This window comes from Penicillium cinerascens (genome assembly GCF_028974065.1).
Source record: "Penicillium cinerascens strain IBT 15544 chromosome Unknown scaffold_4_segment0_segment0, whole genome shotgun sequence".
NCBI lineage: Eukaryota > Fungi > Ascomycota > Eurotiomycetes > Eurotiales > Aspergillaceae > Penicillium > Penicillium cinerascens.
Genome location: NW_026695297.1, coordinates 249,139 through 267,594, shown reverse-complemented (window position 1 = coordinate 267,594; position 18,456 = coordinate 249,139). Strand labels below are relative to the sequence as shown.

The 18,456-nt window shown below is 53.2% G+C and overlaps 8 protein-coding genes across 8 annotated transcripts; 6 read left to right on the top strand and 2 right to left on the bottom strand.

Moving 5' to 3' along the window:
- Positions 1-364: 364 nt before the first annotated feature.
- cprA (NADPH--hemoprotein reductase cprA) lies at positions 365-2,510 on the top strand (the record flags this gene model as incomplete). Its single annotated transcript, XM_058455102.1, has 2 exons — positions 365-2,155; positions 2,214-2,510. 2 exons carry the CDS (start codon positions 365-367, stop codon positions 2,508-2,510), a joined length of 2,088 nt encoding a protein of 695 aa, XP_058305090.1.
- Positions 2,511-3,155: 645 nt separating this feature from the next.
- On the top strand, positions 3,156-6,836 carry N7498_008039 (DDB1/RSE1 family protein; the record flags this gene model as incomplete). Its single annotated transcript, XM_058455101.1, has 5 exons — positions 3,156-3,250; positions 3,352-4,037; positions 4,095-5,986; positions 6,038-6,484; positions 6,534-6,836. The coding sequence occupies 5 exons, from the start codon at positions 3,156-3,158 to the stop codon at positions 6,834-6,836; spliced, it is 3,423 nt and encodes a 1,140-aa protein (XP_058305089.1).
- A 279-nt stretch (positions 6,837-7,115) lies between these two features.
- N7498_008038 (uncharacterized protein) lies at positions 7,116-7,685 on the bottom strand (the record flags this gene model as incomplete). The annotated part of the gene is made up of 1 exon (XM_058455100.1): positions 7,116-7,685. The coding sequence occupies one exon, from the start codon at positions 7,683-7,685 to the stop codon at positions 7,116-7,118; it is 570 nt and encodes a 189-aa protein (XP_058305088.1).
- A 335-nt stretch (positions 7,686-8,020) lies between these two features.
- Positions 8,021-8,593, top strand: N7498_008037 (CENP-S family protein; the record flags this gene model as incomplete). Its single annotated transcript, XM_058455099.1, has 4 exons — positions 8,021-8,050; positions 8,101-8,224; positions 8,342-8,375; positions 8,476-8,593. The coding sequence occupies 4 exons, from the start codon at positions 8,021-8,023 to the stop codon at positions 8,591-8,593; spliced, it is 306 nt and encodes a 101-aa protein (XP_058305087.1).
- Positions 8,594-9,509: 916 nt separating this feature from the next.
- N7498_008036 (uncharacterized protein) lies at positions 9,510-10,859 on the top strand (the record flags this gene model as incomplete). Its single annotated transcript, XM_058455098.1, has 5 exons — positions 9,510-9,632; positions 9,710-9,743; positions 9,794-10,042; positions 10,095-10,661; positions 10,732-10,859. The coding sequence occupies 5 exons, from the start codon at positions 9,510-9,512 to the stop codon at positions 10,857-10,859; spliced, it is 1,101 nt and encodes a 366-aa protein (XP_058305086.1).
- Positions 10,860-11,287: 428 nt separating this feature from the next.
- N7498_008035 (uncharacterized protein) lies at positions 11,288-12,138 on the top strand (the record flags this gene model as incomplete). The annotated part of the gene is made up of 2 exons (XM_058455097.1): positions 11,288-11,730; positions 11,808-12,138. 2 exons carry the CDS (start codon positions 11,288-11,290, stop codon positions 12,136-12,138), a joined length of 774 nt encoding a protein of 257 aa, XP_058305085.1.
- A 549-nt stretch (positions 12,139-12,687) lies between these two features.
- Positions 12,688-14,031, bottom strand: N7498_008034 (putative extracellular protein; the record flags this gene model as incomplete). The annotated part of the gene is made up of 1 exon (XM_058455096.1): positions 12,688-14,031. The coding sequence occupies one exon, from the start codon at positions 14,029-14,031 to the stop codon at positions 12,688-12,690; it is 1,344 nt and encodes a 447-aa protein (XP_058305084.1).
- A 1,546-nt stretch (positions 14,032-15,577) lies between these two features.
- On the top strand, positions 15,578-17,348 carry N7498_008033 (UV-endonuclease UVE-1; the record flags this gene model as incomplete). The annotated part of the gene is made up of 2 exons (XM_058455095.1): positions 15,578-15,790; positions 15,855-17,348. 2 exons carry the CDS (start codon positions 15,578-15,580, stop codon positions 17,346-17,348), a joined length of 1,707 nt encoding a protein of 568 aa, XP_058305083.1.
- Between the last annotated feature and the right edge of the window lie 1,108 nt (positions 17,349-18,456).

The following is an 18,456-nucleotide window of genomic DNA, read 5'->3' as shown; positions in this document are numbered from 1 at the left end:
GATTATTCTTCTGCTCCAAACGCTATACCCCTTGGATTTTACTCAATTTACTGTTTGTACCACACACTACCTAGGTATAAAATTTGAGTCGGTGTGCATGAGGGGGCTCGGCAGGTGAAAGATCCACTTTGCTCCGACCGGATCTCGGAGGTCAGACCACTTTGTTCTTTCCTTCATACTTGTGAATAGGGGTCTTCTTTCTCTGGACTGAAGATCTGAAGTCTTTGAAAATCCGGGGACGTTTTCTTGTCGTCTTCTTTTCTTCCCGTTGGATCGCTTCTCCCCGTTTACAGAGTTTTCCCCTCTGCCGCGCTCTTCGCCCGGGCATTCTCCGCCCCCTACGGGTCGCGTACTCAACCCCAACATGGCGCAACTCGACACTCTCGATCTGGTCGTCCTGGTGGCTCTCTTGGTGGGTAGCATCGCCTACTTCACCAAGGGGACCTACTGGGCGGTCCCCAAAGACCCCTACGCCGCCTCCGCCACCGCGATGAACGGAGCCGCTAAGAGCGGCAAGACCCGCAACATTGTTGAGAAGATGAACGAGACGGGCAAGAACTGTGTGATCTTCTATGGCTCGCAGACCGGTACCGCCGAGGACTACGCCTCGCGTCTGGCTAAGGAGGGCTCCCAGCGTTTCGGTCTGAAGACTATGGTGGCCGATATCGAGGACTATGACTACGAGAATCTGGACACCTTCCCCAGCGATAAAGTCGCCTTCTTCGTTCTGGCCACCTACGGCGAGGGTGAGCCCACCGATAACGCCGTGGAGTTCTATCAGTTCCTGACTGGCGACGACGTGGCCTTTGAGAGCGGCGCCTCCGCCGATGATCAGCCTCTGTCTTCCCTGAAGTATGTCGCGTTCGGTCTTGGAAACAACACCTACGAGCACTACAATGCCATGGTCCGCCACGTTGATACCGCTCTCACCAAGCTGGGTGCGAAGCGCATTGGATCCGCCGGTGAGGGTGACGACGGTGCCGGTACCATGGAGGAGGACTTCTTAGCCTGGAAGGAACCCATGTGGGCCGCTCTGACCGACACCATGGATCTGCAGGAGCGCGAAGCCGTTTACGAGCCCGTCTTCTGCGTTTCCGAGGATGATGAAACCACCGCCGAACACGACACTGTGTACCTGGGAGAGCCCACCGCTGCCCACCGTGAGGGCCGCGCTAAGGGCCCCTTCTCTGCGCACAACCCGTTCATTGCCCCGATTGTTGAATCCCGCGAATTGTTCACTGTCAAGGGCCGCAACTGTCTGCACATGGAAATCAGTATCGCTGATAGCAACCTGAGCTATCAGACCGGTGACCACATTGCTGTTTGGCCTACCAACTCCGGTGCGGAGGTTGACCGTTTCCTCGAAGTCTTTGGTCTTGAGGGCAAGCGCCACTCCGTGATTAACGTCAAGGGCATGGATGTTACTGCCAAGGTTCCCATCCCAACTCCGACCACCTACGACGCTGCGGCCCGCTACTACATGGAAGTCTGTGCTCCGGTGTCCCGCCAGTTCGTCTCGACCCTCGCTGCCTTTGCTCCGGATGACGCCAGCAAGAACGAGATTGTTCGCCTGGGCAATGACAAGGACTACTTCCACGAGAAGATCACCAACCAGCGCTTCAACATTGCTCAGGCCTTGCAAAGCATTACCTCCAAGAAGTTCGCCGATGTTCCGTTCTCTCTGCTCATCGAAGGTCTCAATAAGCTTCAACCCCGTTATTACTCCATTTCTTCTTCTTCCATGGTTCAAAAGGACAAGATCAGCATCACTGCTGTCGTCGAGTCCGTTCGTCTGCCCAGTGCTTCGCACATTGTGAAGGGTGTTACTACCAACTACCTCCTGGCTCTCAAGCAGAAGCAGAATGGTGATCCCTCTCCCGATCCTCACGGTTTGACTTACTCGATCACCGGTCCTCGCAACAAGTACGATGGTATCCACGTCCCGGTTCACATCCGCCATTCCAACTTCAAGCTGCCTTCCGATCCTTCCAAGCCGATCATCATGGTTGGTCCCGGTACCGGTGTTGCTCCTTTCCGTGGTTTCATCCAGGAACGTGCTGCATTGGCCGCCAAGGGCGAGAAGGTTGGCACCACGCTTCTGTTCTTCGGATGCCGCAAGGCCGATGAGGACTTCCTCTACGCGGATGAATTCAAGGTATGATACAGTGTCATCCCAACATTCAATAGACATACCATGCTGACAGTTTTACCAGACCTACCAGGACCAGATGGGTGACACCCTGAAGATCATCACCGCCTTCTCTCGCGAGGGTCCCCAGAAGGTTTACGTTCAGCAGCGCTTGAGGGAGAACGCCGAGCTCGTCAGCGACCTGCTGAAGCAAAAGGCGAACTTCTACGTGTGCGGTGACGCCGCCAACATGGCCAGGGAGGTTAACTTGGTGCTCGGCCACATCATCGCCCAGCAGCGGGGTATGCCCCCGGAGAAGGGCGAGGAGATGGTCAAGCACATGCGGAGTAGCGGCAGCTACCAGGAGGACGTTTGGTCATGAGTGATGAAATTTCCCTTTTTCTCTTGCTGTTCTTCTCGTCATATCATCTCTTGTCTAGATGACCCAGCATATATACTCTCCGCCCTTTTTGTCGAATCCGTTGGTGGGTTATGTATCCCTAGCTTTTCTTTTCCCAGCCTTGCCTTATGGCTTTTATGAGGCCTGCCAGCTTTTTTTTTTTTTTTTTTTTTTTGCGCGGGAGCACTGCTTGGACGAGGCGAATGACGATTCTGTAGACTTGGTGATTTAGAAAGAATTTAATCATTTTGAAATATCAAATCACTTCAAACAAGGAGCCATTGGATTGTCATGACTAGGTAAAACTTCCAAGGTTGGAAATACAAGTAGCTCTACAGCTGGTGGAGATGAACCTGTTTTCGGCTGTAAGCGCGGACTTAATTGTCCTTGGCACCGCCCGACCTCGCAACTTCCAATTCTGCAACAGCTCAATCCTTGCGGTTGAGAAATGCACCAAGTACCAATCCGGGATTGAGTTACTCTTCTTTTTACCTGGCCATCCTCTACCGGTATCTTCTCGACTTGCAGCTCCCCCTTCCGCAGTGGACCCGCAACACCGAGAAGCAAGCTCCGCCCGACGGAATTGTGAAAGATCTCCAACAGATCGCGGCTCGCTGAACCAACACCATGGCCTACGTGGTGCCCATCCACCGCGCTAGCGGCATTCGCCATGCGGTCAAGCTGAACTTTATGAATGCAGAGGATGACTGCTTGGTTCTCGCGTGAGTCCGCCAAACGATGCTCGGAGATTGCGGGGCGGCATAGTTCGAGCATAGCTTCGTGCTACCAGACAACATAGGCTGATACGTCGATTAATTTATAGAAAAGCAAATCGCCTCGAGTTCTACACCCTCACCCCTGATGGAATGACACTCGCAGCCACCCGCGTGCTCTTCGCGCAGGTGACGATGCTCGCCCGCCTTCCCGCTCCGGCCAACTCGCTGACCGATCATCTCTTTGTGGGCACCGACCAGTATAATTACTTCACGTTAGCGTGGAACGCCGAGAAGAATGATATCCAGACTGCCCGCTCATACCAGGATATTTCGGACCCGGCCTCCCGGGAGGCTCAAACGGAGCCACGGTGTCTCATTGACCCGAGCGGGCGCTTCATGACGCTTGAGATTTACGAGGGGATCATCGTTGTCATTCCGATTATCGAGCCGAGCAAGAGGAAAGGACGGGTCTCGCACGCGGCTGGGCAAGGTGATGCCCCGCAGGTTGGAGAACTGGGTGACCCGACTGCCTCACGCATCGATGAGCTGTTTGTTCGATCATCAGCGTTTCTTCATTCCGGGTCAAATCAGCCATGGCTGGCGCTGTTGTATGAAGATAATCAGAAAAAGGTCCGGCTGCGGATCCGAGAGCTGGAGTATACTCGGGCTACATCGAGTTCTTCTGCGGACGCTACGTTCAAGGAGGTGCAGGAGAAGAAGCTGGAGGGTGGAGTGTTTGCACATGAGCTCGATATGGGATCGTCACATCTGATTCCCATCCCGGCACCCCTAGGTATGTTTTTGTTCCTGATTTGCGGTGTTGATCTTTAAATACTAATTGTCCCACCAGGTGGTCTCATTGTTCTGGGAGAAACATCAATTAAGTACATTGACGATAATGCGAATGATATGATCTCGCGCGATCTCGATGAAGCAACCGTCTTCGTGGCCTGGGAGAAGGTCGATAGTCAGCGATGGCTACTGGCTGATGACTACGGGCGGCTATTCTTCCTCATGATCGTTTTGAATAGCGAGGGCAATGTCGAGGACTGGAAGCTCGATTACCTTGGCAGTACATCGCGTGCGACAGTACTTGTCTATCTCGGTGGAGGAGTTCTCTTCGTCGGTTCGCACCAGGGCGATTCGCAGGTTCTCCGCATCAACAATGGCGGGTTTGAGGTCATTCAGACATTGTCCAACATCGCTCCCGTTCTGGATTTCACTTTGATGGACCTGGGCAACCGCACCAGTGAGAGTCATACACATGAGTTCTCGACCGGGCAAGCTCGGATCGTGACCGGCTCCGGTGCATTTGACGACGGTACTTTGCGCAGCGTGCGAAGCGGTGTCGGCATGGAAGAGCTGGGTGTATTGGGGGAGATGGATCACATTACGGATCTCTGGGGTCTGCAATCCCAAAGTACAGGCGGATTTCTCGATACGCTCCTTGTGACGTTCGTTGATGAAACCCGCATTTTCCGCTTCAGCGTTGATGGAGAAGTCGAGGAGCTAGAGGATTTCCTGGGGCTTTCCTTGACTGAAAGCACTCTCTTAGCGACAAACCTTCCGGGTGGTCGAATCCTGCAGGTCACAGAGAAGCGAGCTGTGATAGCCGATCTCGAAAGTGGGATGGTCACCTTTGAGTGGACTCCACCCACGCAAAAAGCAATCACTGCCGCCTCAGCCAACGATGATAACCTCGCCCTGGTCATCAGCGGTCAGGTTTTAGCATCCTTTGACATCCAGAGTGATGTGAGCCTTATCACTCAGAAAAATCTCGGTGCAGACCAGCAGATTTCGGGCGTGACCGTCCCGTACAAGCCGGCAGGTGTGTGTATCGCCGGATTCCCCCAATCAGCAAAGGTGTCAGTCCTGGCCATCAATGACCTTGCCGAACTCCAGAGCAAATCATTAGGTCCGACAGGAGAGGCATTCCCTCGATCTGTCCTTGTGGCGGACGTTCTTGCCGACAGCCCTCCCACCCTGTTTGTCTCCATGGCCGACGGAAGTGTTATTACATTTGCGTTGGATACCAAAAACTTCTCACTAACAGGCATGAATAAGTTGATTCTCGGGTCTGAACAGCCAACATTCAAGAAGCTACCCCGAGGAGATGGCTTGTTTAACGTCTTCGCAACCTGCGAGAACCCCAGTCTGATCTACGGCTCCGAAGGCCGGATTATATACTCTGCAGTCAATTCTGAAGGTGCATCTCGCATCTGCCATCTGAACGCAGAAGCATATCCCGAATCTATCGCCGTGGCCACTGCCAAAGAGCTAAAGATTGCACTGGTGGATAAGGAGCGCACAACCCAGATCCAAACGCTACCGATGGGATCGACTGTGCGTCGTGTTGCCTACTCTCCATCCGAAAAGGCGTTTGGCCTTGGTACGATCGATCGCAAGTTGGAAGATGGTGTTGAGATCGTGAAGAGCCATTTCGTCCTTGCTGACGAGATCATGTTCCGGCGCCTGGATGCGTTGGAGCTCAATCCGGACGAGCTGGTCGAGAGTGTTATTCGAGCTGAGTTCCCAGTTGGTAATTGTGAGACTAAAGATCGGTTCATTGTCGGTACGGCGTTTATGGATGAGGATAAAGAAGGGTCAATCCGCGGGCGGATTCTGGTGTTGGAGGTGGACCATGGGCGCAAGCTGACCCAGGTCGCCGAGATGCCGGTCATGGGTGCATGCCGAGCATTGGCCATGATGGGTGACCGGATTGTCGCGGCGCTGGTGAAGACTGTAAGTTGTAAATCTTACTGGGCCTTTACTGTTTACTGACGTTGTCCCAAGGTTGTCGTCTACAAGACAATTGATAACAACGCTGGAGCGCTCAAGCTCGAGAAGCTCGCCACCTATCGAACATCCACTGCACCCATCGATGTCACCGTTATCGACGACATGATCGTGGTGGCTGATCTCATGAAGAGTGTCTGCATTGTGAAGTACGTCCCTGGCGAGGATGGGGTCAAGGATGAGCTGAAGGAGATCGGCCGCCACTATCAAACAGTCTGGAGCACGGCCGTGGCCTCTGTCGACAAAGACACGTTCCTACTCAGTGAAGCCGAAGGCAACTTGATCGTCCTGTCCCGCAACACCAACGGCGTCACTGATCAAGACAAACACCGGCTCGTGCCAACAAGCGAGATCGCCCTGGGAGAGATGGTCAACCGCATCCGTCCGATTCACATCCCCCAGCTGGCCAGCGTCTTGGTGACCCCGCGAGCATTCATGGCAACAGTATGTATTGCATTTGGAATTAGAAATTACGCTTGCTAACCATTCACAGGTTGAGGGATCGATCTATCTCTTCGCGCTCATCAACCCAGAGCACCAAGATTTCCTAATGACCCTCCAAAACGCCATCGCCAGTAAGGTGGACTCGCTGGGCGACCTGCCTTTCAACAAGTTCCGCGCCTTCCGTACGCTTGTTCGCTCCGCCGACGCGCCATATCGATTCGTGGATGGCGAGCTTATCGAGCAATTCTTGACCTGTGATCCTAGCCTGCAAGAGGATATCGTGGCGGAGGTGGGCTCGGGCGATGTAGAGGAGGTGAAGAGAATGATTGAAGCGCTGCGCCGGCTGCATTGATTTCAGTTTGAAAGAGGCCTTTCTTAGATACTGCCACATTTTCTTCTTTCTATTACGACCACATCATGTTTACGAGGACAAATCAAGGGTGCCCAGGCGTGGAAATTATATCCTTTTTGAAGTTTTTTTGGATGATGACTTTGGATTATATGCTCACATCTGATATTTCATGAACTCCGTAAAGTTAGTTAGTATACAGTGGTGAAATAGTAGAATACACATTAGCAACATTCACAGGTCTATATCCAGCAACATCCATCAACAAGCATGAAAGAGCCCCTATTTCGCCTTCTTCTCACCCTCGGACTCGCTCCAGTCCAGCAACTCCATAATCTCCTCCTCGGTAAACTTCTCAGCCTTGGGGCCTTCCTTCTTCTGTAGGTTCTTGATGTACTTCTTCTGGCGCTTGCGAGCCATCTTGTTCCACTCAGGGACACCGCTAGCTTCAGCCAGCTCGTCCTCCTCATCGTCCTCGACCTCGTCATCCGTGTTGTCCACCTCGCCAAGCACCTTGCCCTTGTCACCACCGCGCAGCGAGTTGGCAGACACCTTGGCCTTCTTCCCGCCCAGCTTGGCCTTCTCCGCTTCCTTCTTCTCCTTCTCCTTGCGGCGCTCACGGTCGTGCAGGTACTTGAAGAACTTCTCGATGTATGGACGGATGAGAATGTAGAAGACCACACTTGCAATGACCTTGGCCCATCGGTTCACGCTAACATCCGCGAAGGATTTATAGAAGTTCTTGCAGAAGCGGTAGACGGCGGTCTCGAAATAACCGTATATCTCACGGAAGAATTCGCTGGCGGCCTCGGCGGCCTTCTCGCCGAGGTCTGGGGCGTTTGCGTCGGCCATTCTGCGTCGAGTTTTTGTAGTTGGTGGGGGACACGGAAGGCTCGGAGAAGACGGAAGCGATGGAAATGGGGGTGGCCGGTGGTATGTGATGGAAATAAGGGATATGAGGAGGATGCAAGTGAAGTGGAAGCGATTGAGCAGCTCCCAACTCTTGAACAACGAAACGAGAACGCTGTCCTGATGCCTTGAACCTGAAGAAAAGAATGCGTCGAGAAGCCTCCGGATAACTCGGGCCGCGGATCAGCTATTTCTCCGGTGACGCGTCCCAAGCCAATCACATCACCGTGGTGGAATGTATGGGACGCGCTTCTCTCTCCTTTACATCCAGTGCCATCATGGAGACCGATGAAGTTGGACTTGAGGAGGTGAGTGCTCTCTGATACCGAGGGATTCAAACAGCTCACAAGGTCCCTAGCGCCTAAAGTCTGCCCTGTGGCTGTCTATCGGCAAGATCGTTGACGAGGAGACCATCAAGCTAGGCGTCAACGCTACGCCGCAGTTCATCGGTGCTCTGACAGAGATGGTGTGGGCTCAAATCGGTAGGTGTCTTTTTTGATCGTGAAGACTTCGCGCTTGTCGGTTCCAACTGGCAACATCTCGACGTCGCGTGTTGCGCCAACTTCCCATCGCGTCCGTGTGGCTGACTTATCTCGCAGAAACGGTCAGCCAGGACCTAGAGTCCTTCGCCAAGTGAGTTAAATCTAACATCACATCAACTCAGAAACGCAGGATCCTGCTTGTTTCATCACCGTGGTAGCGGGCTCGTAACTGATCGGTATTACCGCATTAGGCATGCCGGGCGGTCGACGGTTAATGTCACAGACGTGATGCTGCTCGCTCGCCGCAACGAGGGTCTGGATTCGATCCTCCGTGCATTTGTGGAACAGCAACGCGAGAAGGCCTCCTGAGTGGCTGGGCTTGTATCCGATGCCATCCCAACCCTCGATATTCATTCCCCTGCGTGGCATGTCAACACCGCTAGCCGCTCATTGGTGGGTTCTCGACCACCAGCTCAATCTCTCGGTTTCTGGGGAAAAGAGCCTCCAGTCAGCTCATGATGTATGACAACCCTAATTCAAACATCCCTGTCGGCGATGTCATTCATCTGCAAGCGGCCCCGTTTTAAGCTTGGCCTAATGTCATCTGGCGTGCTTCGATGATGTTTCGACTGTTTCACTAGAAGGTCAGATCTTGTTCCTGTATATCGTGCCGTGCTGCAGAGCTGTTTTCTATTGGAGTTCCTCATGACGCCATCTTTCTCGGTACCCCGGTCGTCGGTTTCGATGCCGGCCACACAGCTTCTGGTCAAGCAGCTTCTCAGCCCGAGATCCTTGGGGTGGAGCTGCTCGTGACTCAAGAAGGGGCGATGGATCATCCTTCCTTGGTGAACCCAGCAAATCGGCGGCGTTTCCAGAGTCCAAGTGATCACTATCTCGGATATCAAGCTCGGACATACATACCCTGCTTCCCCTATCGTTGAACCTCGTTGGAGCAAGATAACAGCTGCACTCACGATGGATTACGTCTACAGCATTTAATCTGATTCATACTGTGCAAAGCCCTCTCAGTGGTTGGCTCGTAGTCCGACTAGTACTTGTAACCTTGGTGATTCTCAAATCCCGACTCTTCTGTTCCCACCCTGTCATATCTTGCCACACCCTTCTATCAAGATGGATGTAATCGAACCTGTTTCCGTTGGCGATAATATAAAAGGCCCTTCCCAGCAGCAGCCATGACTCCTCGGCTAGTGAATACACAGACACCTAGCGACGAAGTCACACAATTGAAATGCCGACACAACCGATACGCTCAGAGGTAGTCAACATGTTGAACACAACCACCCAGTCGGAGGGCACACTGCATACCACACTCAAAAGTGCGCCGTTGATGCAGTCTGTCCGTTTCCACGGACCGGGAGATATCCGCGTGGACGAAGTTGAGGAGCCAGTATGTGGCAAAGGTCAAGTCAAAGTTGGTATTCATAAAATTTGAGCATCGTGGTTATCATACTAAGAGGGCTACAGATGAAACCGGCGTTTGTTGGAATCTGCGGAAGTGGTGGGGTTTTCATCTCTCTATACTCCCAAGCTCGTCTTAACATCCGACAGATCTGCACGAGTATACCAGTGGTCCGGTGCTGATCCCGGAAAACCCCCATCACGTCACGGGCTCAACATATCCCGCCCCCATGGGTCATGAATTCAGCGGCATCATCGAAGAAGTAGGCGAGGACGTCACGCACGTTTCTCCCGGCCAACGCGCCGTCGTGCGTCCGACCATCTATGATGGAACATGTGGTGCCTGCAAGCAAGGCTACAACCACTGTTGCGCAAATATTGGATTCATTGGATTAAGCGGTAAGACTTGTCCAATCATCCAGAGCACCCGATACTAACCACATCTCTTCAGGCTACGGCGGCGGCATGTCCAAAAAGATAGTCGCACCAGCCAGCCACTTCTACCCGATCCCCGAGAACGTCTCCCTGGAAGCCGCGGCCCTCATCGAACCACTAGCCGTCGCTTGGCATGCAGTGAACCTGTCACCGTTTAAAGTCGGCGACAATGTGCTGGTGGTCGGCGGCGGCCCGATTGGGATCGGCGTCGTGCAGGTGCTGAAGCTGCAAGGCGCGAGAAACATCATGGTGGCTGAATTGATGGATAACCGTAAGACGCTCTGCAGGGACTACGGCGCCTCGCACCTTCTTGACCCGCGCGAGGGCGATGTCGCACAGCGCGTGCGAGGGATTACGGGTGGCGTTGGCGCAGACGTTATTTTCGACGCGGCGGGCGTGGAGAAGGCGCTCATCGGTGCCATACCGGCCTGTCGTGCGCAGGGTACGATTGTTAATATCGCAGTGTGGGAAAAGGCGCCGTCCATCCCCGTGAATCAGTTGATGTACAACGAGATCCGGTATATGGGTGCAGCCTTGTACGACGAAATGTCGTTTTTGGATACGATCCGCGCAGTGAACTACGGTAAGTACCCAGGCGTCTCCCTTTTGGGGTGTTTCGGTGTTTTATTAAAAAGCTAACCTAGGGGCTTCAGGTCAACTCAAACCGGAAGCCATGATCACCTCGCGCATCGCCCTGGAGGAAGTGGTGGACAAAGGGTTCAAGGTCTTACTCGAGCATCGGGACAAGCACTGCAAGATATTAGTGGATGTGCAGGGATAGCTTGTCCACAACAGGCAGAACCATTTTAAGTTGCATAGTGTACAATAGCTCGACCTAACCAAGGACGAGACCCGCCTCCCCAAAGCCGATGGCGCAGTGTGGCTGATGCTTCAAATTTACCACTTTTCAGCCTTTCAAATTCTTTTTATTCTTCACATGCGGTGGCGGAGGCCATCGTGCCCAATGACAACCGTCATGCCGAGCCCGGTGGAGAGATGATTTCATGCAATGACATCACGTCGCGGTGGCTGAGCCACTCAACACGGCGTGAACCAGGGTTCGACCTGTTCCGCATCCACTGATCATCAACACTTGCGTCTCGATGGGGCCAGGTTCTGCTCGGTTCCTTATAAACCCGTCCTAGCCCTGAATCCTGGTGCCTCGGGCTTCCAACTTCCCTTCCCTTCCTCCTCTATACACTATTCACCATGGGCATGGGCGGAGTGATTCTACGTTTTTGCGCACTCGCTATACGCGTGTTGCAGTTCCTCGATGCGGCCGTCATCCTCGGCATCTTCTCCTATTACCTGGCCATCCTGGCCCAGCATAACCTCCACATCGCTACGTGGATCAAGGCCGTCGAAGGTCTGTCCGGTGCTGCCACTCTATATGGCCTGCTCGGCACCGTTTTCGTCTGCTGTCTCGGCGGCGTCGGTTTCTTCGCTTTCCTAGGCGTCGTCTTCGATGTATGCTTCACTGGCGCCATGATCGCCATCGCCATCCTGACTCGTCACGGTGTCGACAAGTGCACTGGTATCGTCAACACGCCTTTGGGTACTGGCAACGCCAATGACCATTCCATGGCCAAGTTGACCTTCGGCATGGCCTGCAAGCTCGAGAAGGTCACCTTCGCAGTTGCCATCATTGGAATGTAAGTGGATCTGATCTGCATTTTGCCATGCCGATTCGCCGCATCCAGAAAACGTATACTAACGCCGCCCCCTTTAGCTTCCTCTTCCTGATTTCCATCCTGTTCCAGATCGCTCTCGCCCGCCACCACAAGCGCGAGAAGCGGTTCGGTCCCTCCCCCGCCAACGGTTACACCTCGGGCAGGGGCCGCAAGTTCTGGAGCCGCAGGAAGAACAGCCCCGACGCCACCGGTGCCGACAACCTGCCTGGCCACCCTACTCCCGGTGATGTCGAGATGGCTGGCGACACTAAGCGGGAGAAGGGTTGGTTCAGCACCTTCGGTCGCAAGAACAAGGCTACTCCCGCCGCCACCGCCACTGGCGCCAATGGTTACGGCTACGGTAACTCTGCCTATACCGGCAACTACTAAGCCTACCATTTACGGCTTCGTCATGCATAAGGATGATGTTCTTCGTAACAATAGAACATATTCATGCAGGATATTGGTTTGAGCTGGCAATTCCGTTGCCAATGGACGATTGTATGACCTTTTTGCTTTGAAAGCAGAGATACCATGTTTACTTAAGATTGGCATGTACAAATATCGGGTCATAGCTGGGAACCGCAAAGGGTAATTGCGGTTAAGGATATAATGGTAATGTGATTTCTTGTGATAAACGACTTTGGAGAATAGAAATAAAGTTCTAAAGTGTATTGTTCCTGGAGCTAAAGTACAATAAATCCACCCCCTTCCGCATGCGGCAAAACATTCAACACCCGACAATCATTAGGAATATCAATCAGACATAAGACATCAGCATCGGCGTGGACATCAATGGATCATTGCCAGCGCCTGAACACCAAACCCGAGGGAGAAGATAAAAGAAAAAGGAGAAAGGACCGACCCAGTCGGCAAGGTCAATCGACAAAGATGGGTATCTTCTCAATGGAGGAGTCGAAGTGAAATGCAGCTGGAGATTTACAAGGGAGCACCGGCAGCAACCATCTGGCCGAAGCGGCAACTTGTGCCAGCGGCGACGGAACCCATGTAGATGGGTCTGCCGTTGGAGCACATGGCCCAGGACCAGCCGTCGGGGGAGCACATGATTTCGTTATCATGGCAAGCCCATAGGCCAACGTAGCTGGAGAATGCATTGCTGGTGGAGGCCTCGGTGACAACACGGGGGTCAGCGCTGGGGGTGCCGAAGGCAGATGCAATCTTGGACATGGCCGGGTCACTCTTCTCGCTGCGAGTAGCGTTGGCCTTCTTGTTATCGGCAGGGATGGCGGACGAATCCTTGGTGCTCTCGGAATCCTTTGTGTCGTTTGTACTCTTGGAGCTAGGGTCGGAAGAGCTGGAGTCGGAAGAGCCGGAGTCGGAAGAGCTGGAGTCGGGAGAGCCGGAGTCGGAAGAGCCGAGGAAAGGAGCGTTACCAGCGCACTTGTAGCCCTTGCCGGAAGCCTGGCCAATAACGTTGTCACCTGGCTCGGGGAAGTTGACGGGCTCACCCTCGATGGTCACACACTTGCCCTCCTGGTTAACGTTGGCGACGAAGATAGGAGGGAGGCTGTCAAACGCGGTGGCCATGCTGTGGGTCTCCATCCAGGAGATATCACGCTGCTCCATGTTAGGGTGAGCGGCGTGGTCCATGTTAGGGTGAGCGGCGTGGCCCATGGGATGGTGAGCGGCGTGCTCCTTGTTGGGGTGAGCGGCGTGGCCCATGGGATGGTGCGAGACAACCTCATGAGGGTGCTCCATCTGCTGCATGTGGTTGACCTTCTTGCCCTCGGCCTTGGGGTGAGCAGGGGCAGCGGCAACGGCCGGGACCTCCGTGCCCTTGGAGTCATCACCGCCGATGGTAACAAAAGCGCAGTTCATGTACATCTCACGGTTGCCAATCTTGTTGAACCAGGTCCAGGCGAGCATAGCCTCACCGCTGGGCGCATCGGAGGGAACGGTGAAACTGTACTTCTTGGGGATGGGGCAGGTGCCCAGCATGGACTCTATGACCTTGAAGGTCTTGCCCCGGTCGTAGGTCAGAGAAAGCTGGCAAGAACCGCCGCCGTGAGTGGCGCTGCCCTCAAGCTCCATCTCGTACTGCCCGCCGGGCTGGTAGGTGGCCTGGGAGTCGAACTCGTCATTGGCAAAGCCCTTACAAGGGTAGTCACTGCCTGAGGACGAAAGTGGGTTGGTGTAAGAGTAGTCCTTCTGGCCCTTGGCATCCTTGTTCAGAGGAGAGCGGATGGGGTAAGGCTTGGACATCTGCATGTGGGCAGTGGCTCCCGTGGCCAGCAAGCCTGCGATGAAAGCAACTCCCTTCATTTTGAATGTAGAATACCTATGACCTTGTCAGCACCCCAGGTATAGCTAGGTATAGGTGATGAACCACTCACAGTTTAATGGGTCAGATGTATTAACAGGTCAACAATCTGCAAGCAAGCAATTAACCACCAGGGTAATATCTCGGCTCTGAAGGCACAGACGGCTGAAGAAGCAGGATAGTGCAACACCGGACAAGATCGAGTATAAATATTTAACTTGGCTGTTGGCATTCTCCAGCGTTCCCCGGAGGAATGATGGATGCCATCATTCTATGGTCCAAGTTGGCGGACAAGTAATGAGCCTCGCAACGCGAAGAATGCTGCCAGTCGCACTTTCTCACCTGGCGATGAAGTTTAAAATCTCGGAGAGTTAGCTCTATTCGTCGTCAGTGTATCACAGAGAGCATCAATATGGCAATTTATGCCTCTCGGTGATTGATTACTGCCCAGCGTATGTATGTAGCATCACTCCTGCAGTGTTGTCTTTGAACGACACTCCACAAAATCCAAGTACTTTGCCTGTGCGGCCGCAGGGGTGAGATGCGTAAGCCTTGCAAATATGAAAGGTTCACTAGAAAGAGTGCCTTCATTCCACGTCGAGATTATTCTCCGTTGCATGGGGAATTCAGCCATGATGTCAGGCCAGGCCAGACGCGTTGCAGCAGAAGGCGGAGGCTGTTCTCAAAGCATGGACCCTCCACCAGCTACAGTACAATATCTGGCCTCCATAGGAGCTTCGGATGAGAACCGGTTTAGATGTTGGCAGGTCGCGGTTGTGGGCGATCCCCTTTTCCCCTGCATGCCAATGAGGAGACATCCAATAGAATGCTGTCTCGGGTGTGTTTATTGAAGTTTGAGGTCCATGAGGCAGCCAAACGTGTTTCCCAGGGGTGTGATTTGTCCAGTGGAGCTCATTCCCTTGGGTGGTTGATATTCCTGTTCTTCCTCGAGATTAATTGCAGCGTAGACTAAGTTGTCCCTGCAGAACGAATGTGGAGGCAGCACTCCGTACGTGAAGCATTCTTTCAGACTGTGCCATGAGAATTGCTCCGAGAGCCTACCTCCAGTCGCACTCTATTGGTTCGAGTAAAGTAGAAGTTGAGCAGTCATCACCTTTTAACACGAAATGCGCGCGTCGCGGTTAGCGCGTCATCGACGTCCCGCACCCCTTAACTTTGCAACGTTTGTCTGGCAACACCAACACTCAACTCTCCCAGAAACTGAGAGCCCGCTGGATGTGTCGTCCTTTTGCACGACTCCTGCGTGGTCTGCCTGTCCAGCATGCCGGCTCCAGGTCTGGCCCGCGGGGTCGCCACCCCTCGTTACTGAGGATCTCCGATCGATCTGTGGCGAACATCAGATCGCCTGGGCCGGTTTTGGGCCATGTTCGTCATGCAGCTCTTCCAAGTTTGCGCTTCCCTTATCGAGGCGTCGCTAGCTTTGCGCATTTCTCTAATACCTCCTTGAACCTTGTCGTGCCGTCTCTTCAGACATTCCCCCGCTTTCTCGTGCGCGATACATACCGTCAATTACATACGGCAGTAGCAATGGTGGTGGACGCGGATGACACCGATGCGAAGCCGGCTGATATCCTCAATGAGGACGTCGCAATGCCTGCGGGTCGGGCAGAGGCCTTGTTGGATCCAGAGTCCGACGAAGACGTTCCCGTTGAGGCCGAGGAGCTGAAGGAGGCTCTGGGACGTCCCCCGCCAGTGAATAGCAGCTACCTCCCTCTCCCCTGGAAAGGACGCCTTGGCTATGTAAGTTGCACATATTGCACATACTAGATGCAGCATAACGCAGTGTGAATACTAACGTACCAAGGCGTGTCTAAACACATACTTGCGCTACTCGACTCCTCCCGTTTTCTGTTCCCGTACATGTCGCATTGCCTCTATCCTGGAGAACCGACACCCTCTACAGGACCCAGATCAGCCTGCACATCCGATCAAGAACCGTCCCGACCGAAATCAACCAGCAGATGTGGCGCGTGGACAAGCATTCGTTGAAGCGCTAGGGTTGGCGAATGCGCGGGATCTTGTCAAATTGATCCGCTGGAATGACAAGTACGGCATCAAGTTTATGCGTCTCAGCAGCGAGATGTTTCCGTTTGCCAGTCACAAAGAATACGGCTACAAGTTGGCGCCGTTTGCTTCCGAGGTATTAGCCGACGCTGGACGAGTAGTCGCGGAGCTCGGCCACCGTGTATCGGTTCACCCCGGCCAATTCACCCAGCTTGGTTCTCCAAGAAGAGAGGTGGTAGAGAGCTCCTACCGCGACCTTGAATTTCATTCGGAGATGCTACAGTTGCTCAAATTGCCTCCTCAGCAAGATCGCGATGCTGTTATGATTCTGCATATGGGCGGAGTCTTCGGCGACAAAGCAGCCACCTTGGACAGGTTCCGAGAGAACTACGCCATATTGTCGCAGGATATCAAGAACCGGCTAGTTCTTGAGAATGACGATGTTAGTTGGACCGTTCACGATTTACTGCCCATCTGCGAAGAATTGAATATTCCTTTGGTCCTTGACTATCACCACCACAACATCATGTTCGATGCGAACGAGGTGCGCGAGGGTACGCAGGATATCATGGCGCTCTATGACCGGATTTCAGCCACCTGGTCACGCAAGAACATCACGCAGAAAATGCATTATTCGGAACCCACTGCCCCAGCCATCACACCCCGCCAGCGGCGCAAACACAGCGATCGAGTGGCCACTCTGCCACCTTGCGTCCCTACGATGGACCTCATGATCGAGGCGAAAGATAAGGAGCAAGCAGTATTTGAACTGATGAGAACATTCAAGCTGCCGGGGCATGACCTTTTCAACGATCTCATTCCGTACACACGAACGGATGAAAACAAACCGTTTAAGCCTCCACGCAAAACAAAGAAAAACGGTAGCTTTGTTGACCTCGAGGGCGCTGTCCCTCCGCCTCGCACCATCGCCGACGAGGAGGTCGGTATGGGTGGACCCGATAGACGAGTATATTGGCCTCGAGGCATGGAAGAATGGCTCCGCCCGGCCAAGAAGATCGTGAAACCCAAGGCTAGTCCGAAGAAGATCAAAAAGGAACCTGATACCAATGGTATCTTGGAGACACCAGTGAAGAAAACCGCCCGGGCTCCTCGACGCACCTCATCCTCGATCAAGTCTCGCACGAAGCGGAAGGCTGAAGAGATCGACTCTGCTCCGGAGTTAGACGAGTTGAGTGGTCTGTCCGCAGAGCTGGAAGACGCTCCTGCGAAGGCACCCAGCTCGCGGAGAAGTAGCCGTGCAAAAAAGGTGAATTACACTGAGGATAGCACATAGATGGTTGTTGGCTATTGTATACTAGACTTTGTACCTACATAGGTAGATACTCTACTGTCGTGCATTTAAAGGAGCGGAATGGCATGGCGTTATGGAGTTTAAATGGGAGGGGCTTGATTTGCTGTTCCGATGGAATGGATAATGCTGGATAAGACCGCAGGCCTAAAACTTGATGATAACAAAAATTATCCCTCATGGAACAGCTTTAAGCCTGATTGTGTGAACACCCCTGGCATCAAAAGGCCAATTCCGGAATCCATTCCTTCCACTGCCGCAATCACACCTCCATCCACTTGCTCGTCCACTGGGCCCAACGCACTAAGTGTTGCACGGACCTTTTGGGCGTTTTTCGACGCTCATAGTCGGCTTTTGTTGTGGATTCCTTCAAGGCAACCGAAGTACAGAAATGGGTCCGGTCGAGTTCTTGGGATCGAAGTCGGGTGGGGCCTTGTCGAAGATTGCTCCAGGAAGTTCATTCGTTACACTATCATAGATATGGCCCCCTAGAGACTAGAATTATTTACGACCACATCATCTTTTGGAACACCTTTTGGAACACCTTTTGGAACACCTTTTGAAACATCTTTTGAAACATCTTTTGGAACATCTTCTTGGTCTTATTTCAGAGCCAAATAGCTTATTTAACAAGTATTAGTGATGGTAGCCAAGTTTGGACCGCCAGAAAATGCGGCAGAATGAAAGACGGTCTGTATGGGGTCGGAGACTTGTGTGATGCCACTGTAGTCTATGAAAATATATCGGGAACAGGGTTGCTTAGCATCGTTACACAAACCCTCGTCCGCTCAAGTTTAATTCCAAGTACTGACCTGACTGACCTTCCTGTCGGATGAACAAAGAGGAAATGTGACATCATGCTGCAGGTCGCGGGTTCTTGCGTGGTGGTTACACAGCATGCAAATCCCGGTATTGAAAACCATCTCCCCGGGGTCTCTTCTATAATAGGATGCCCAGGTGCGGTGTCCACCCTAAATAGTAGGCATTCCGAGCCACCAAAACGTGTAGTGATCTGGTCCAGCCGACATGAGCAAATACCGCTTGGATGTAAACCTGATTCCCTACACCATTCCGCCTGTTCTATGTGGCGTGG